The 20,663-nt window shown below is 39.4% G+C and overlaps 1 protein-coding gene across 2 annotated transcripts; it reads left to right on the top strand.

Moving 5' to 3' along the window:
• The first annotated feature begins 15,835 nt into the window (after window positions 1-15,835).
• On the top strand, window positions 15,836-19,714 carry FSHB (follicle stimulating hormone subunit beta). Of its 2 annotated transcripts, NM_001082171.2 has the most exon segments (3): window positions 15,836-15,878; window positions 16,565-16,729; window positions 18,205-19,618. In NM_001082171.2, coding segments are annotated over 2 exon segments (390 nt in total). In that variant the 5' UTR covers window positions 15,836-15,878; window positions 16,565-16,570; the 3' UTR covers window positions 18,436-19,618.
• Window positions 19,715-20,663: the final 949 nt, after the last annotated feature.

Genomic DNA, 20,663 nt, shown 5'->3' with positions numbered 1-20,663 from the left:
AACACTGTTCATTTTTAGTTAAAGAAAAGCATAGATTCAAATGCCTGAATCTTAGGATCAGATATATAAGAATTAATTGTTTTTTGCTCTCTCCCACCATAGCCTACCAGCCAGACTAATGGAGGCTGAAACTAGAACAAGCTCCAAAATATGTTTCAAAAATAGTTTTTATACTATATATATATTCATCTTTCCATGTCACATCTGCTCCATACACAGTCATCACAACTCACTCAGTAAACCACCATTTTTTTCTTCTGCTATGTTCCTTCATCTCAGTTGGGATGTCAGGATGTTTAATTTCCCTTCATTCACTTTTCAGCAAAATTTTATTGAGCTCTTTTTATATGCCAGTCATAACACTATGAACTAGAAATACTAGAAAAAGAAGGAAGGGATCCATCCTCTTCCACATACATGCCAACAATATGCCAACTGGGCAAGGTATCCTGCTTAAATGGTGTTAGCAAGAGATGAGTCAAGTGGCTGTGCTAGCTTAGGAATGGCAAATAAGCTAGTCTGGAGACAAACTATGAGCTTTGGAATCAGATTAAGACACTCAAATCTTGATTTCCCTCAGTTGTTTGATCATGAGACGGTCACAAGCCCTCTGTGACTCAGTTTTCCCATACTCAAAATAAAGAAAACACAGGCAAGTATGCAGCGTAGTGGTTAGACATAGCATTCCATATGAGAGCGCCTGAATTTGAGTCCTGGTTCTGCTTCTGATGCCAGCTTCCTACTAATGTGCACTCTGGGAAGCAGCAGATGAGGACTTTGCAATTGGGTCTCTGCCACTCACACAGGAGAGCTACATGGAGTTTATAGTTTTTGGCTTCATCCTGGGCTAGCCTCAGGTGCTGTGGGTATTCACGGAGTGAACCAGAGGATAAAAGATTGATTCTCTGTCTCTCTGTCACTTTACCTTTCAAATAAATAAATAAATCTTAGAAAAAAATAAAAAGATGAAGTTAAGATAGGCAAGAGGAGCTGTCTCCCTAGCTCATCAAGGAGCTCTGGAAAACTGATGGTGCACTAGAATTCCCCCATGTTGGGCAGAAGCGGCTGGGATCTTAACAACCAGCTCTACAAATCCTGCTCTAGCACTGGAATGGGCCTAGCTGAGATAGACCCTGGAGGACCTAAGAGCTGAAGCTTCTTAGCAACTGTACTCTTGACACTGGACAGCAAGTTCTTTCCCAAAGGTAGACTTGAGCAAGCATCTCCATGTTTGTCACAGTAGTCACTGTCTGAGGCAGCTGGCTCAGAGGATCCTAAGAAAGTGGTGGGACTCAAACAAGGCAAGCAGAGATGTCATCATTACTAACTTTGACATTAGCCATGGGTCTTGATCAAAGAAGGGAGGCCTGCTTATAGAAGTTTGTTCTACTAGGATAGAGTACTTACAGCAATGGTTCCCCGAACTCTGACAAATCAGTTCTTTACTTCTTCTTCAATAGTTTCTCTCAGACCCCAATGCTGGCAGGAGGGCACTGCCGTCAGGATCCTGCTGCTCCCAAAACACTGTGTTTTTTACACCATGCTCTTCTAAATGGAAAAAAGCTGCTGCTTGTCCAGAAATCCCATGTTCACAGAATCATACAGCCTTACCTACATGAAGGCCTCCTCTCAGCTATAGATCTGGCATCCTTCCCAGAACTTCTTTAAAAGAACAGGGTTTCCCAGGTGCAGAATCAGTCTAGGCCTAGAAAAGTTAGAGCTGGATTTAGAGAGAACCACGAATCATTCATACACACATTATTTCAAATAGAGTCTTTTAAAAAAACAGTATAATGTGGCTAACTCTTCTGCTAAGAGATTTTTATCTAAATTAACGGTATGCAACCAAAAGTAACTAACAAAATACAGACAGCACAGTTGTGAGAAGGGTTTTGCACAAAAGGGGCTTTGGAAAAGAGTAATATGTTATCAGGGAATGAAATCAAGTTATCATTTCAAACAGGCAATGGATCATTTGGCACTTAGGTGTTTTCTTGTTGTTTTGCAACTATGCTCTCAGCAGTAAGAATCTGTGATTTAGTAATAGGGCTCATTTTTGGTATCTGTCGTATTTCATTTATGGGTAAGCACAGTGAGGATTCAGGCTGTGTGTTCAGTTGCACCTGCCACAGAGCAGGAAGGCTGAGCAGCTGATGGTAATATCTAGTTCCATCTCTCACCTGGTGGCAGCCACTTGCGGTGAGGTAAATCTCCCAGGGAGAAACTAAAAGTCTCAATTGCAATTTTAAAGTCTTAAGTGCACAAAGGAAATAAAATAGCCTCTGTTGGCAACACCTGAATTTCTGATTTCAAATGTCAGTTTATAATTTAAGAATATGTCTTCATGAAGCATACATAACTCTCATGCTCATGAATAGTGCTTGGGATGGAGCTGGGATTTCAGCTCCATACATGCTTGCTTAAAAAAGCAAAACTGCCCTGTATCTTTTTAGGTCGTCAAAAAGAGTTACCACATTTAAGACACACTCCATACATTATGTTTGTCCTAATGTACTCCAAGGATCCAGGGGTGTGTCTTGCTCTTCTCCGTGCCCACCACTCCTACCTATCTAAACCATCAGCAACTTTTCATTGGCTTCCCAGTCCTTTAAACAGATGTCCTTGATCCTTGTTCCCAACAGCTTGTGATGGCAACCAAGCTAAGTCAAAACTGAGGCATCTACCAGGGCCTCTTGTTTAGGTTTCTCATCTTGGAAATTTAGACAGCAATTCAGTTTAAAGCTTAAGAATGTGAAGTGAGCCTTAAGACAATTCTGATTAAACTGTTAATTGGATTCTTCCAAAATGCCGCATACATGACCAGGGATGTCATTCCCATGTGGGCAACAAAGTACCAGGGAATGTCTGGTGATTTAATCTCAGCAGCTGGACTGCGGGCACTTGAGCTCTGGAGGCTAAACAGGTGGGGTCTCTCTGCTCCAATTTACTCAATAGGGCTCTTCGAATAGCCAAAAGTCAGGAAAAGTGAATAGCAGAGTGATAGCTCTTAAGCATCTTCTAAAGCAACATGAACTTGGATTTGTGCAACATTTTTATGTCAGGACATTGGGCTTTGAAGGCCCTCCAGCTTCATTTTTTTTGGGGGGGGAGGGTGGCAGACCTCCAGTTGTCTCTGATCCCTTTGACTACCACACTCCACCTCTCACATTAACATACCCCATGTCCTATCAGAAAATATCCATAAATATCTTCTTAGAAGACTGCTCTGACCCTAGGGATTAGTTGCTCCCTTCTGTGGGATCTTACAGCACTGGAACATACTGCAGCCCATATCACATTACATCATTGCCTGTCTTTCACGTTTTTGTCTACTTTGATGGATTATGAGATTCCTAAGGACAGGAAGCAAATATTTCTCATCTTAACATGGCAGGCTATTTGAATTGAGTTTTAGCTCATTTGATTTGACTCATTAAAAAGAAACTATAAAGGAAAACACTGGTATATTTGGATATTAAAATGTAAAGATTATTTATTACAATAAAGGTATTATCCTTTCACTTATTTTTTAAGTGAGAAAATTAGATGAGCCAACAATTTACCAGATGAAAGCAAACAAAAACTGAGGAAATGTTCAACTTCATCAGTAATTAAAAAACAAAATACAAACAAATTAAAATTTTGGAACTGACAATCTGGCAAATAAATACACACACACACACACACACACACACAAAGTTGATGAGGTTAAATTAGCAATCCCCCTCTCATACACTATTAGCAATTTACACTGAAAATCTTCAGGGGCCAGCACTGTGGCTCAGCAGGTTAACGCTCTGGCCTGAAGCACTGGCTTCCCATATAGGCGCCAGTTTGAGACCTGGCTGCTCCACTTCCAATCTAGCTCTCTGCTATGGCCTGGGAAAGCAGTAGAAGATGGCCCAAGTCCTTGGGCCCCTGCACCCATGTGGGAGACCCGGAAGAAGCTCCTGGCTCCGGGCTTTGGATCGGCGCAGCCAGCTCTGGCTGTTGCGGCAATTTGGGGAGTGAACCACCGTATGGATGACTTCTCTTTCTCTCTCTCTCTGCCTCTCCTCTCTCTGTGTAACTCTTTCAATAAAAAAATAAATAAATCTAAAAAAAAGAAAATCTTCAAAGAACATGAGTGTGTGTGAATATACAAGCATGTGTATATAAGTATATATGCATCTCTTATATATGAATTCATTTATATTAGATAAATCCCCTTAGATGTCGATTTGGATGTATATATTTTCTCATAATTCTACCTCAAGTAAAACACCAGGTATGCAGATGAAAAATTATAGGTAAGTATGTTGCAATATTCCTTGTAAACATCAAAACAATCTGTCTAATCATAGGAAAGTGGTTATATCATCCAAAGATCATCCAACAATTGAAAAACAAGTTTATAAAAATATTTAATGACATGATGAAAGCCCAGGATACATATTAAGTGGAAAATGCAGGAAAAGTGAGTAGTCAATAGTAAAGATGGTATATGAAAGTTACATAAGATCTAAGTGAATAGCATATCAATTTGACAGTTTAGAAGGTCAAATTTATCTTCATCAAAAGTATTCTTCATCATCTATCCCCTTTTTAAAAAACAGTACTTGTCTAAGTGTTTGACCTGCTCCTGAGTTCCCTGAAAGTTAGAGATGCACAGCAATGGTGATGAATATGGGTTTAAGTCTTGGCTCCACCATTCATTATCTATGACACATTGGATGTATTTCTTCAAATTTGATACTCAGTTTTATCTTCTGTAAAATGGACACAATAATTGTGAAGAGTCCAGTACAATAACTATGAAATTGTAGAGGCAGGCATTGCAGCACAATGGGTTAAGCCACACTTGAGATGCCAACATCTCATATTGAATCCCTGGTTTGAGTCTCAACACTATGCACTTCCAATCCAGCCTTCTGTTAATCTGCTTGGGAGACAATAGATGATGGCTAGAGTACCTGGGTTGCTGCCACCTTTGTGGGAGCCACAGATGAAGTTCCTGGCTCCTGATTTTGGCCTACCTAAACTTAGTTGTTGTGGCCCTTTGGGGAGTGAATCAATGAATGGAAGATCTATTTCCCTCTGTTTCTTCCTCTCTTTCTGCCTGTCAAACATGTTCTCTTTATATTAACAAAAATTGAAATAAAGGAATAAATCAATCTTTGAAAAAGGAAATACTAGACAGTAGCCATTCTTTATTCTTGTATATTGAATACATTTATAATTACCTGTTCCACACTCAACTCCTGCTAACTGGTCATTAACCAGGTGAACCTAGTCCTTGATCCTTGATTGGAACAGGTAAAGTGGCCCTTGGGGAGGCCCATCCCTAAACTGACTTGATTCAATCATTTTTTTTCATGCCTAAGAATTTAATAAAAAAGGGGAAAAAATGTTCTAATGATTGGAAGGAAATAGAATTGAAAGATCAGGCTATAGACTCGATGCACACACCACAGAGTCACATATGGCATTAGTAGCAATGATATCCAAGTAAGAGAGAAGAAGCAGACTTGAAAAGAAAGGAATAAGGGAGAGTAACTACACTAGTTTCCTATTTTTTATGTCTTTTTTTAAAAGATTCATTTATATATTTGAAAGTTAGAGTTATAGAGATAGAGGGAGAGACAGAGAAAGAGAGAGGAGAGAGATCTTTCATCTACTGGTTCACTCCCCAAATGACCACAACAACCAGGGCTGGGTCACGCTGAAACCAGGAGCCACGAATTTCAAACAGGTTCAGGGGCCCAAGAACTCGGGCCATCTTTCACTGCTTTTGCAGGCACATTGGCAGGGAGCTGGGTCAGAAGTGGAGCAGACAGGACTCGAACCAGTGCCCATATGACATGCCAGCATTGCAGATCATGGATTAATCGGCCGTGCCACAGTGTTAGTTTCCTATTTTTGCTATAATAAATTATTCCAAGTTTGACTTAAATCAACACAAAGGTATTATAATTCTGAAATTCAGAAGTCTAAAAGGAGTTTCACTGCACCAAAAATAAAGGTCTCTTGAGCCTTCTGGAGGCCCTAGGAGAGAATCAATCTCTTTTCTATCTTCTAAGAGGCCATCTATATTCCTTGGCTAGTGGCCCTCTTCTACCTATGACATCGCTGCAACCTCCGCTTCCATCATCATAGCTTCTCTCCCTCTACTTCTGGTGTATGTGGCCTTCCATATTACATTCCTTTATGTTCCTCATGCCTTTCTTCACAATGGCCCCACCACCCACCCAGAAAGTTCAGCATAACATCCCCACCTCAAGATCCTTAATGATAACTGCAAAATCCCTTTGATTATATACGGTAACTTGGCAGGTTCTGGGAATCAAGATGCAGATATTTTCAGATTGGCCACTATTCAGTGACAATGCATCTTTCAGGATCACCTCTAGTCTGACTCCATGAGTAGTTGGTTGTAGTCACAAGTGAGAGATACAATGCTTATTCCTGGGCACATATGAGGACTATGTTCCTTGACCAGTTTGCAGGTAGAGTGGGGCCAAGTGAGGGATTCAGACCAATGCCTTGTGTGTACATGAGAGGTAAACCCTTGCCTCAGACAGCAGCACCACCATCATCTTCAAATTTGTGAGAAATGCACAATTCCAGTTTCCACTTCTTGAGTCAGAATTCTCATTTTAACAAGATTGCAAATTATTACCATGCACATTTAAATTTGAGAGTCACTGATATAAGCAAATTCCAGACTTGATACTTGAAACTATTTTGGGGCTGGTATCCTGTCACAGCAGGTTAATTCACTGCTTGTGACATTGGCATCCCATATCAGATCACAAGTTCAGGTCCCAGCTACTCTGTTTCCTACCCAGTTTTCTGCCAGTGTACCTAGGAAGGCAGTTGAGGCTGAAGGACCTGTGTCCCTGCAACCCATTTGGGAGACTGGGACAGATTATTTCAGTAATTATTATTTCACTGTTATAGATTATTTCACTTAACACAAAGTCCTCCAGGTTCATTCAGGTTTTCATAAGTGACAGAATTTTTTTTCTTTTTAAAGGCTAAATAGTAATGCCATTGTTCATATGTACCACATTTTCTTTATCCATTTATTTATTAATGGACACTTAACTTGTTTCCATTTCTTGGCTCTTGTGAATAATGTTGCAGTAAACGTGGGAGTGCAGACTGATTACTGTTACTTATATGTCCCTAGTAAGAGCCATTGGTTATTAAGCGTAAGTTTCTCCACTTACAGAAGTGAAAATATCTCTGGGCGGCAATAAGACTTTTGAAAGAACTACTCAGGGCCGGCACTGTGGCCTGCAGTGCCAGCATCCCATAGGGGCTCCAGTTCAAGTCCAGCTGCTCCACTTCCAATCCAGCTCTCTTTTGTGGCCTGGGAAATCAGTGGAAGATGGCCTACGTCCCTGGGCCCCTGCACTCGAGTGGGAAGACCGGGAGGAAGCTCCTGACTCCTGGTTTAGGATCAGCTATATAACTCTGTCTTTCAAATAAATAAATAAATTCTTTAAAAAAAAAAGAACTACTCAAAGTTGTATTTTCCTGTTTTGTTTTGTTTTGGTATATCTGTAAATGTGCTAAGACAGAAGAGCAGCTGCTTGAACAAACACTGAGCAGTTTCTGATAATGAACACACTGTCTTGATTACTTGACCACTTATCTGCTCAAGTTACAATCAAAATGGGCTTTTACCTTTTAATCATTTTAGGGTCAATCTGGTGTAGTAAAATTAAGTTGCTTGTCAGCCTCTAGAATGGTACACAAGACTATAATATATGGTCTTCCCACCTACTTCAAATGCTCTGTGACCCATATTATTTTTACATCCTTAAATGCCTTAAATGTGCCAACCCACACAAAAGCACTGTCTTTTTATTTTTTTAACTATGCTTTTCAGGCTTATGCCTTTTGAAGAAATGGTGTCTGCAGAAATGTCACATCAAAAGAAACTTCTCAGAGATAGAAGTACTTAACTGAAATTTCCTTTATTAGTATATTGTAGGAAATTTGCCAGTCTGAGAATAGAAAGAGGATTGATACTGAATAAAAATACTTCGGTGCCACAAGGGAGGCTTTCTCATATTATTTTGGCTATAAAAATTCCACCTGGTATTTTAAAATGTAAATAAGGAGCTTCTCTACTGTTTAAAGACTAGTTCTCCTTTTAAAAGTGAAAACTCTGTCAGAGTTTTCCCAGAGTTCTGATCCTGAAAGAAGCTTAGAGCTAATCCATGAAATTGGTTAACTAACATTAGTACTGGTCTCTGACTGGCTCAATGGATGAGAACTGACCTACTCTTCACTGAAAAATATAAAGTGAATTATTGGGTTTTCATATTAATAGGCATTGGAAACCAGGAAGCTTTTCATTTTATTGTCTTTTTTTTTATTTGACAGAGAGAGAGAGAGACAGAGAGAAAGGTCTTCCTTCTGTTGGTTCACCCCCCAAATGGCCGCTTGTCAGGGACCATGCAGCATGTGGCCTCTTAGTGGAAAACTACTGAGGTAGGGCCAGACAGCCCAGGCCGGATAGTACTGATAATGCAACCTTGTGTGACCTTGTGCCTTAAGACCTTGTAACCTTTCCCCTACTTGCACAAGCATTGCAGCCGCAAGATAAGCTCCTCCTCCTTCCCCCGCCCGACATCCTGCCCTCCTAAACCCTCCTCCTTCCCCCACCTGACACCCTGCCTTTATGATATATAAGTGTGTAGTTGAAAAATAAAAATCGCAGCTTGATCAGGACTTGTCTTGCTGCCATCTTTGTGTCTCCTGTCCCTTTCATTTCTCCTTCTAGGCGCTTGGCCCCAGTTGCTGTCCTGCGGGACGGGACAACCGCTACAGCTAGCGCTGCGCCAATCCAAAGCCAAGAGCCATGTGCTTCTTCCTGGTCTCCCATGTGGGTACAGGCGCCCAAGCACTTGGGCCATCCTCCGCTGCCTTCCTGGGCTGGACTGGAAGAGGAGTAACCAGGAATAGAACCAGCGCCCACATGGGATGCCGGCGCGGCAGGCGGAGAATTAACCAAGTGAGCCACTGCTCACTTTCACGGTTATATCAGTTTACCTAGGCTGACAATGTGCAGTGCATACCGCTCAGACATTAGACCAATAAGTAGGTCTAATCATTAGCCAGCAAGTTCTATACCAGCACTGCCCAATAGAAATATGTGAGCCACTCATGTGTTTTAAGGTTTTCTAGTAACTGCATTTTAAAGTAAGACCAATGTAAAAAGGAATAGATGACATTTTAATACTTCATTTGTCCTATTCTTTCCAAAATATTACATTTCAAATACAATTAAGACAAAAATTATCAATGAGCTATTTTATATGCTTCCTTGTTTTATCTTTTAAATATTGCATTTTACACTTGTAATACATATTAATCTGAATTAACTTAATTTCAAGTGCTTAATAGCCACATGTGGTTTCTGGTGACCATATCCGAGAATAAAGCTCTATATTATTGTTGTTGAGTTATTTGGTAAAGTAAAAAACAAACAAACAAACAAACAACACAAATTTGGCATTTGGCATGGAAGTATTATATCATGTTTGTTATTTTTGACATTATATTAAATAAAATAAATTTATATACCAAAAGGAATAAATGAAACAATTAGAAAAATATATTAAACCTTTAATATTGTAAAAAAAACTTACATTTATCACACAAGCAAAAGAAAAGGAGACAAATGGGGGCACACAGTGCTGTGGCATAGCAGGTTAAGCCACTGTCCATCTGCAGGGCTGGCATCATATATAGGTGCAAATTCACGCTGGCTGCTCCACTTCTGATCGAGCTCCCTGCTAATATACCTGGGAAACCAGTGGAGGATGGCTCAAGTGCTTGGGCCCCTGCATCCACATGGGAGACCTGAGTGAGGCTCCTATTTCCTGGCCTCGGCCTGGCCCAGCCCTAGCCATTGTGGGGACTGAGACAGTGGATGGAAAATCTTTCTTTTTTTGTCTCTCCTTCTCTTTCTGTGATCCTGACTTTCAATTAAATAAATAAATATTGAAAAAAAATAAAAAACAAAAGGATACACAAGATCCCAGACCACAGAAAGCAGAGATAATTTATAAGATATGAATACAGGTGCTTACTTTCCTATTTTAAATCCAAATGTAAAAGAATTATTTGACAAAAGAAATTCTTTATAAATCAAAGAAAATAGGCCATTGAGTACACGAACAAAAATCGTGGGCATCCTCCAACAATCAAGGACATTGGTACAACTGCAAGTCTACTATGCATTTAAAATATAGCATGAGAGCTGGATATTTGGCCTAACAGTTAAGATGTTGGTCAAGATGCCTGTGTCCCATACTGGAATGCCAGGTTCGATATCCAACTGCTGCTCCTCATTGCAGTTTCCTGCTAATGCTCACTGAGAGGCAGCAGGTGGTATCTCAAGAAATTGGCTTCCTACCCATCTTGTGGAAGACTGAATTGAGTTCTGGACTCTGGATGCAGTCCTGGCCCAGCCCAGGCTGTAGATAGTAATACGGAAATTGACCCAGCAGTTGGGGAGCACTCTCAACTCTTGCTCTCTCTCTTTCCTGTCTCCTTCCCTCCCAAATAAAAAATTTGAAGAATATGATGAAATCAAGAGTGATATCATTGAATGTGCACTATGAACTAAAGAGGCATGAAACAGAAAGTACTAGACTGACTGCCAGAACTGGAGACTGTAAGACAGAGTGAGTGAATCAAGCAGAGGAAATAGAACATTTTTCCCTTAAGAATGAGGAAGAAAATATTTGTGATTTTTGGGAAGTGGGAAGTGCTTTAAGCCAATAAAGGAGGTTTTTATCATGCTATTTTCCTAAATAATGTTAATATTTTGTTAAATATTGAGTGCATTAATATTAATGTGCTAAAACTCCAAGTGGGTTTTATTTCTAGCTGGCTTAGAAGTAAAAGTAGGTGTACTAGTCAGCCCCCGTCAAGAAAGGAGAAATCTTTCCTAATATGTAAAACAGAGGAAATCCAGGAAACTGGTGAATAATCTGGAGAATTGATTACCCAAGTGTCAGTGTAGCTGAGAAACCAGAGGGGACTCCAAAGACGAAAACAGCAGGAAGCCCTGTTCACCCACAACGTTGACGGGACACAGAAGGTGAGAATACCTGAGGGAATCTCAGTCACAGCAGCACTTTCCTCATAAAAGCTGGGAGCCCACAGGAAATTATACTGTGGGACATGCAGGAAAGTGCAATCAGAGCCGGGAAAGGAAGCAGACTCAAAGGAGAGCAATACTTCAACTTCTGCCTTCCAATCACTTTCCAGTCTCCTTTCACATAGCCAGGTGGGAAGGCAGTCTACAGAGGTCCTTTTCCAGACAAAACAGAAAGCAGAACAGAACAAGAAGAAGGAATGTTTTTGGCAGCAAACAGGATATTGAGCTAATAGAAAAACAATAGTGAGAAACAATGAGTGATTTTTTTCTTTTTACATTTGGTTCAACAGAAGAGTATTAATGTCCATCATGTTTTAGAAACCCTATTCTTGTTGTTGGGAAATTCTAAAACAATTCTAAAATTTTAATCTATAAAACATTCTAAATTTTTGTCAAAAAACATTTCAACAGCTCTGATGGGAGTAGTAGCATTAATTCTGAAATACATTAATGAGATGAACTGGGCTATAAGAAGCTTGGGATTGATAGAAAATTCTGGGGGCTTCTAGACAGGCAAAAGAGAATAAAGCTAATCTGGGGGGACCTCTGACCTAAACATGGATGTAAGAACAAACAGAACATTTAGAATATTTGTCCAATTTTGGATGGTTTTAATCTTGGTATCCCTCCAGTCAATAAGATTGGGGCAGAACTGGCCAGCACCGCGGCTCACTAGGCTAATCCTCTGCCTAGCGGCGCCGGCACACCGGGTTCTAGTCCCGGTCAGGGCGCCGGATTCTGTCCCGGTTGCCCCTCTTCCAGGCCAGCTCTCTGCTGTGGCCAGGGAGTGCAGTGGAGGATGGCCCAAGTGCTTGGGCCCTGCACCCCATGGGAGACCAGGAAAAGTACATGGCTCCTGGCTCCTGCCATCGGATCAGCGTGGTGCGCCGGCCGCAGCGCGCCGGCCGCAGCGGCCATTGGAGAGCGAACCAACGGCAAAGGAAGACCTTTCTCTCTGTCTCTCTCTCTCACTGTCCACTCTGCCTGTCAAAAAAAAAAAAAAAAAAATTGGGGCAGAACTGTACGTCACTGAAGTCAGCATGGCTCAATAAGCAGCCCTCTGACTTTGGAGCCAAACAGACCTTAAAATGAATAAGTATTCTACTCACAGGATACATAGCCTTGGTTAAGTCATTTATCTTTTGTCCCCACATTTTCAGAGTAACAATAGTAACTTATTTAAAATGTCATTATAAATATTGCATGTGAATATATACATAATGTGCTTAGTTATATGCAAGGGATATAGGAGGTGTTCAATAAAAAGAAGCTATTAATATTTTAAGTTAATATATAAATGGAACTAATATAAATATAGGTACATTGGTGATTAAACACAGAAATTCATATACATTCACATATATTTTGTAAATATATACAGGTAACACCAAAAGAGTTTGTTTCATAGCATAAGGTTTTATCAATGGTTATAATAATGTTAGTATTCCTTTGGAAATATTGAAAGAATTTAATTTCTCAAAGAATCATGAATATCTATAATTTAATAAGTATTATATGAAATTTCATTATTCATTCTGTAACTTGGAAAGCATGCTTGCTTACCAATTAGTGACAGATTTCAAAACAGTTATACATTCATGACATTCGCTTACATAAATATTGAATTAGTATTTATAACATCTAGTACTGTGCTATGTTTTGTCTTTGTCATAAATATTTGGTAGACTCATAATCCTAGATAAATCCAACTTTTTTCATTATTGAGCCTGAATCCTTGATATTAAATCAGGCAGAACAAAAGTGCACAGCCATGCTGAATGGTCTCATGTTACATCTTTTTTACTTTTTGCCCCCCCTTTTTTTTGCCATAAATGTCCAGTGGGTCATTGGAGCTGTTAGATAATTATACTATAACTGCTTACTCAGTCCCTCTCCCAGTCTCAGATAACTATTTCAAATATTTTCCATTCTTTTGTTTCAATATTTATGCATTTATTTGAAAGTCAAAGTTATAGACAGAGAGAGGGACAGAGAGAGAGGTCTTCCATCCACTGGTTCACTCCTCCAAATAGCCTCAACAGTTGGAGCTGGGCAGATCTGAAGCCAGGAGCCAGGAGCTTCCTCCAGGTTTCCCACATGGTGGCAAGGGCCCAAGGACTGTAGCAGGCTCAACTCTTGGTCATTCTCTCTTTTCCACCTGCACTCTTTCCTTTGGTAATCTTTCCTAAGCTCACACCAACAACTCCAAAATTCATAACTTCAGTCAATATATTTTTCCCAAAATCCAGATTCAGCAGTCAACTCAGATGTATGATAGACATCTCAAGCTCCGCATGTCCATTCTAAACTTCTTATCTGTTCCCCAAACTTGCTACCTCTATAGCAATTCCATTTCATCACGTTTATCCCTCCAGTTACTCAGACCATAATTTTTAGAGTCGTTCTGGGCTTTTCTTTCTTTCTTTTTTTAATTTATTTGACAGATAGTTAGATGGTGAGAGAGAGAAACAGAGAAAGGTCTTCTCTCCGTTGGTTCACTCCCTAAATGGTCACCATAGCTGGTGCTGTGCCCATCCGAAGCCAGGAGCCAGGTGCCTCCTCCTGGTCTCCCATGTTGGTGCAGGGCCCAAGCACTTGGGCCATCCTCCACTGCCTTCCCGGGCCACAGCAGAGAGCTGGACTGGAAGAAGAGCAACCAGGACCAGAAGCCAGCACCCACATGGGATGCCGGTGCCACAGGAGGATAACCAAGTGGGCCATGGCGCCAGCCCCCTGGGCTTTTCTTTGTGTCATCTATTTATTCATCAGTCAATTATGCTGGATCCACTTTCAAAATGCATCCAAAGCCAAATCATGTCCTACTGGTTTCACTGCTAGCACAGACTGAAAAAAAAAAAAAATCACTTGTCAAATGGTTGTTGAATTGCATCATAATAGGTCTTTCTGTTTCCCTAAATGATCAATAAAATAATCAGAGGAATTCTTTTATATATCATCCCTCTACTCAAAATTCTATAATAGTGGCCAGTGCTATGGCATAGCAGGTAAAGCTGCCACCTGCAGGGTTGGCATCCCATATGGGCACCGGATTGTGTCCCGGCTGCTCCACTTCTGATACAGCTCTCTGCTATGGCCTGGGAAAGCAGTAGAAAATGGCCCAAGTCCTTCGGCCCCTGCACCCGTGTGGGAGACCCAGAAGAAGCTCCCAGTTCCTGGCTTTGGATTGGCCCAGTTCCAGCTGTTGCAGCCAATTAGGGAGTGAACCAGTGGATGGAAGACCTCTCTCTCTCTCTCCCTCCCCCTCTCTCCCTCCCTCCCTCTCTGCCTCTCCTTCTTCTGTGTAACTCTGACTTCCAAATAAATAAATAAATCTTTTAAAAGAAATTCTACAATGGTTGCCATAAAATTTAAAGTACCTGTATTGATCTAAAAAGTCCTACATGATTTGCTTCTTGTTCCACCTCTGACATCATATCCTAACATTTCTGCCATTGACTTTTTGTTCCAGGCATACTTCTTTTTCTAAAATGTTTGTTTATTTATATCTATTTAAAGCATATGTTTGAAATAGAGAGCAAGAGAGAGGGATCTTCCATCTGCTGGTTCACCTTCCAGATGCTCACAATAGCCAGGGCTAGGCCAGGCTGAATCCAGGAGCCTTGATCTCCACTGGGTCTCCCACATGGGTAGCAGGAGCCTAAGTACTTGGGCCATTATCTGTTGCCCCCCACAATGCATTAGCAGGAAGCTGGATTGAAAGCAGAGTAGCTGGTGCTTGAACTGGCACTCTGATATGGGATGCAGACATCTCAAATGGCAGTGTAACCTGTTGTGCCACAACGCCCAGCCTAGGCATACTTCTTAATAAATAAATATTTGTTAAACAATTCAGTCCTAGTCTCTAAGGAGCTCATAGTGTACTGGAGAAAAGAGATGTATATAAATGATCACAAACAGAAGGCTGTGATTTAAGCTCTCTTTTATCTCCAAGCCTAAACTCCAGCAAGTGAAACACCCATGGGTGTTGAATGTTAGGAGGTGAATTTGACAGAGGTGGGGGTAGTGTTGTGGGAGACAGGGAGGAAGCAAGGATATTTCAGACAGGAAAAAACATCATGAAATAAGAAAAAATCCTGGAGAAATGATTCAGCAGAAAATTTAGGTGGTTACAAAAAAAAAGTAGAAAGCTCTTACTAAATAATAAAAAAATGGTGATTAAGATTGGCAGACCTAGGTGTAGGAGGTAAAGAGATACAGTTCATGATTCAGTCAAAAGACAGATCACAAAATGCTTTATATTTGTTTGTTTCTTTGCTCAGCTTTTAATCCTCTCTTGGAGCAATTTATTAAGCAGATCTTGTTGATGTACCTTTTCAACAGAGCTAAAGCAATACCAGGAAAGGATTTTGAATTCCCCAAGTTAAAGATACAAAAGAGAAACCCGAAGTCACATTTAACTTGACAAGGTAAAGGAGTGGGTGTGCTACTATATCAAATTTAATGTGTACAAAGTCACCTCTGGTAACATCAGTTTTTCTGATCCACTGCGTTTAGACTACTTTAGCAAGGCTTGATCTCCCTGTCTGTCTAAACACTGATTCACTTACAGCAAGCATCAGGTTAGCACCGATTATACTAATACCCAACAAATCCACGAAGTGTTAGTTGCACATGATTTTATATAAAAGCTGACCGAATGAACTGAAACTTGCTTCAGTCTACAGTTTTCCCCAGACAAGGCAGCCAACCACAGGTGAGTTTTGGCATTTGGTTATTAAGGGGTGACAATTATTTCTGAAATTACAGATTTTTCAGGGCATGTAGAACAAATTAGAGCGTTTCATTAGAATTGTGCAGGGAATTTATATTTGTCAACCTAGCTTATGAAATATGGTTAGTACTTATAGTCATTGTTAGGAAGTCACTGACTTTGTAGACCAATTTCCCTAGCTTCTGAAATTGTCTTCTTTTAAACAAATGTGTGCAAAACAAATAAGAATATTTATAATATAGTACAATTTGTACTATAGAATTTTCTTTTTAAACAAAACTTACCCATAAAATGTTAATGAAAGGGGAAATATGATGATCATAATTGTTTGTTTCAGAATAATCACATTAAGACACTCAGTAGTAATGCTCTAATCATTACATACTGTTCTCCTTAAGCTATTATATTGACATTTTGATCTATAGCATGCTTCACTTTGGCAAAAAATAAAACAAGAAAGAGAAGGAGAAGGAGGGAGAACGTTCCAGGAAACAGAGAAATGCAAAAAAAAAAAAAAAAAAAAAAAGGAAGAGAAGCAAATGCTGAAGCAAAATGTGATTGGGGCAGATAGAGAGATCAGTGATTTTTGTTCTAATCAATTTACATTATGAATCATCAAAATTTTTTAGTTTTTTGGTTCCTAATGGGCTTTTATTATTTGTTCCTAGGCCAGGATGAAGTCTGTCCAGTTTTGTTTCCTTTTCTGTTGCTGGAAAGCAATCTGCTGCAGTAGCTGTGAGCTGACCAACATCACCATTGCAGTGGAGAAAGAGGAGTGCCGTTTCTGCATAAGCATCAATACCACCTGGTGTTCCGGCTACTGCTACACTAGGGTGGGTACTGCACTTTGCTGGAAATGAAGCTATTGAGAGTCTGTATGAGGCATGCGTTGTTAATTTCCACTTTATCAACATTTTGTATTTCCTAAGCTATAATTCTGTTTTGTGATTACGATTAATCATCACTATATCAGTTAGATGTTTGGACTTGGATTCGATTTGGGTAAATTTGGAAAATCTCTAGACTGGACCTGATCAGTTTGCTAAATTGCCAAATCAGTGTTTTCAAATATAAAAAAATTCTATGCTAGATTTTACATGTAAAGAACTAAACATAGAAGGGTGTGTGTGTGTGTGTGTGTGTGTGTATTTATAAAAGACTTACAATAATGCCCAGAAGGCAATTTCTATAATTGAGGCCATGTATTTGCCATATACATTGTACTAAAATATGTTTTCAAGTGACATAACTATAAAAAGGCAACATTATTTGAAAGAAGATAAAATTATCTTTTTGTCCTGCCTGAATATAAATGCTAATAGGAAACCTGAAAACACAAATTAGTCCTTGAACACAGTTAGAACAAAATGAATCAGCATAAGTATTCACTTCTTTATACTGAATAGAAAACCAAGACACAGCAGCATGGAATTGGTAGTCTGTATCTGCCTAGCTCTTTTGCATTAATACAAATTAAGAAGGAGTTTTCAGTTGTTGCTCTTTTTCTTCTGTAGCACCTACTTATTTCATTCTATAAACTGAAATTGAAAATAGCAAAGTTTTAATAAAATCCATTTTGTTTGATTGCAGTGTGTTTGATCAGTCAAACTCTACTTATTGCACAATTTATTACACTTTCTTAAGAAAGAGACTCAGTAGCACAATACTGAAATAAATTAAATGCACCCCCAATTTCTTCTTCAATTCAAACAAGATTTGTACTGGGAAATGCTAAAACAAATAATTTCTGCCTGGATTAAAAATATTTCTATGCATACTGTGTATCCTTTGAAATTAAGAGCCCTGCAAAGTACAGCATTTAAGGGGAGAATTCTTTATAAGCCAACAGAATATGTAATATCTTACATAAGCCTTTATAAACACATTAAGCTAAACATTAATATTCCTTTTTTACTTTTTATAAATACTAGGATAGTGTGTTTGGGAATACTTTGTAAGAAATTAAGCTAGTGTTCATGTTTTAAGTTGTCATTAATACAGCTTTTGATTAAGTACAAAGAGTAAATGAAAATTTTTAGTCATAGATCCCTTTTCATAATTTTTCCATATTGAAATTCAAAGTTGTTTTCTGAGAAGTGATTAATGTTTTGATGTAGCAATAGGGAGTAGGACAATGAATTACACATATTTTCTGTAAGATTTTCAGTACAATTAGGAAATGATATAAAGGTCATTTACAATGGTATGTGGGTTTTAGAGCAAGCAGTATTAAATTATGTCTCATTTTCACAAACTATAAAACTTCCAGAATATTGTAACTTAACTCTCTCCTTCCTGAACTCCTCAGGATCTTGTTTATAAGGACCCAGCAAGGCCCAACATCCAGAAGATATGTACCTTCAAGGAGCTGGTGTATGAGACAGTGAGGGTGCCTGGCTGTGCTCACCATGCAGACTCCCTGTACACATACCCAGTGGCCACTGAATGTCACTGCGGCAACTGTGACAGTGACAGCACTGACTGCACTGTACGAGGCCTGGGGCCCAGCTACTGCTCCTTCGGTGAAATGAAAGAATAAAGAAGAGTGGACATTTCAGACTACCTACTCATGTTTGTGTGTGTGCCCTGTGCCAGGCTGCAAACCACTGGGCCAGGAGATCATCAGACCCCAACAATCCCTGCTCTACTGGCAGAGGGGGAGTTCCAGGAATTGAGATCACTGGGCCAGAATGCTGTCACCATTCTGTCCTGTACTCTTAGTCTGCTTCTGTAAGTTTTATTAAGTCTTAACTCAACTCTTGAGTGTTTTGCTCTCCAGTAATCTTAGAAATTCTATCAGGCAAACCCGCTTCATAGGGACAAGGATCTGTAGGCCCAGAGGTAGGAAATGATAGTGGGAACGAGTGAAAGAACGAAATGCAGCACAGTATTCTGCTAGACTCCGGGGCTTCAAGAGCAGGGCCAGAAACCTCTTCATGAATGTATCCTCAGGGCCCAGCACTTTTCCCGGAACCTAGTGAGGAACTCAACATGGCTTCCTTAAGGAAAAGTAAGATTAAAAACATAGAGGATGGGAACACACTGAAAGAAATGTTTGAAGATGGCTGACGAGGCTGTCTTTCCAGTCTATGGAAGTAGGGGCATCACTTAGACTGTGCCCCTCCTCTGAGACACAGGGCATTCAGACAGGATGTGTGTCTCAGAAAGCCAAGTTGAGATGGCAGAGAGTGAGACCTGAGCTCGGATTTTCCAAGCCCTTCAGTGAATGGCAAAAGCAAGAAATGTTAATACAGGACTATGGACATTAACCCGTATCTATTTGTCACTTTAAAGAAATTGATCAGATGTTATTAGGCTCCTGCAAAACTCCTTTTGGGCATGAGGAAAAAAATTATATCAACCTGTACTCTCCAGGTTCTATTCCTTTGGAGAGAGGGGATATTAGGAAATCAGTTTGAAAGCAGTTTCAGCAACTTAATACATTTGTAACTTATCTAGAAATATGTTTATATAAAGAAATAGGTCTTTTAGAAAAAATTAGCTAGGAGGAAGGAAATTGCTGCTTTCTAAGATCCTTTCTATTTGTTTTCTTTGTTGTATATTCATGTTCTCTCTCAGATGTATAATTTTTTCCATAAGGTATTGAAAGTATTTCATGAGTTGAGTCTTTTAAAGATGTTAACCTTCAGTTATATACTTGTTTCACATATTGTTTAAATTATTTAAATCTTATTTTTTTAATAAAGATATTAGTCATGTGAGTCATTGATTTGTATTGTTTCAAATACAGATAACTTACATGTGTACATTTATAAAATTAGTAGAAAACAAAATATAATACTTTGTGCTTCTGCAAATATCACCTGCATGGTCTTTTGGAAATATTAAAAATATTCTTGTATTTCTAAAGGCCTTTTGTCATGTATATTTCCTGTCAATTCTTGAAGCTATTTTCTGATATGCTAGGTGGGGAGGGCAAGTAGTATACAGAGAATCACAGAATGGGCACAAACATTAGAATTTTTGTAATTCATTTCTTGAATATTTGAGATAGAAAATTAAACTCCAATGATATTAAGTCACAGCTTTAGTCTCTTCAGGCAACTATAACACTAGCTTATATTGGATGAATTATAAGCTATATAAACCTTTTGCTCACAGTTGTGAAGGCTTGGGAAATTGAAGATTGAAGAGCCAGCAGATGTGGTGGAGGCCCCACTCTCTGCCTCAAGGATGATGGTGCATTCTCACAGGCCAAAACGGCAGAAGACTCCTTCAAACTTCTTTAAGGGCACTAATCTCCTGTGTGAAGGCTCTGCTCTCAAGATCTAATCAGCTCTTGAAGGATCCACATCTTGAGAGCAATACAATAGAGATTAGATTTCAGCATACACATTTTTGAGAGCCATAGCATTTGGAGAACGACAATTATAAACTGTTCATGGAAAAACCAGGATTAATATTCCAGTCTTGTACTTCTTAATCCGGCTCTACTTTGACACCTCTTCCACACTAAAACAAGGACTGAAGAACAACTATAGATACTGATGATCAGGAATGTCCATTCAAATCTAGTATTCGAGATGGCCTGTAGCTATATTCTCTACACTATCTTGAAACTAGGGCCAAATTAACAAAATTTAATTAGATGCTTTAAATTATAACATAGTCTTCTTCTGCCTTCATCTTTGGGTATCAAATAACAAGCATTATCATTAGAAACAGAAAAAGGTATTCATTCCAAAATCATTGTAATGATATATCATGTTGAAAAAGTTATTAAACCCACTGCATTTTGATTTCCTC

The sequence above is a fragment of the Oryctolagus cuniculus genome, chromosome 1 (genome assembly GCF_964237555.1).
Source record: "Oryctolagus cuniculus chromosome 1, mOryCun1.1, whole genome shotgun sequence".
Classification (NCBI taxonomy): domain Eukaryota; kingdom Metazoa; phylum Chordata; class Mammalia; order Lagomorpha; family Leporidae; genus Oryctolagus; species Oryctolagus cuniculus.
Note: the sequence above shows the minus strand (reverse complement) of the source record. Positions and strands in the feature narration are given on the sequence as shown.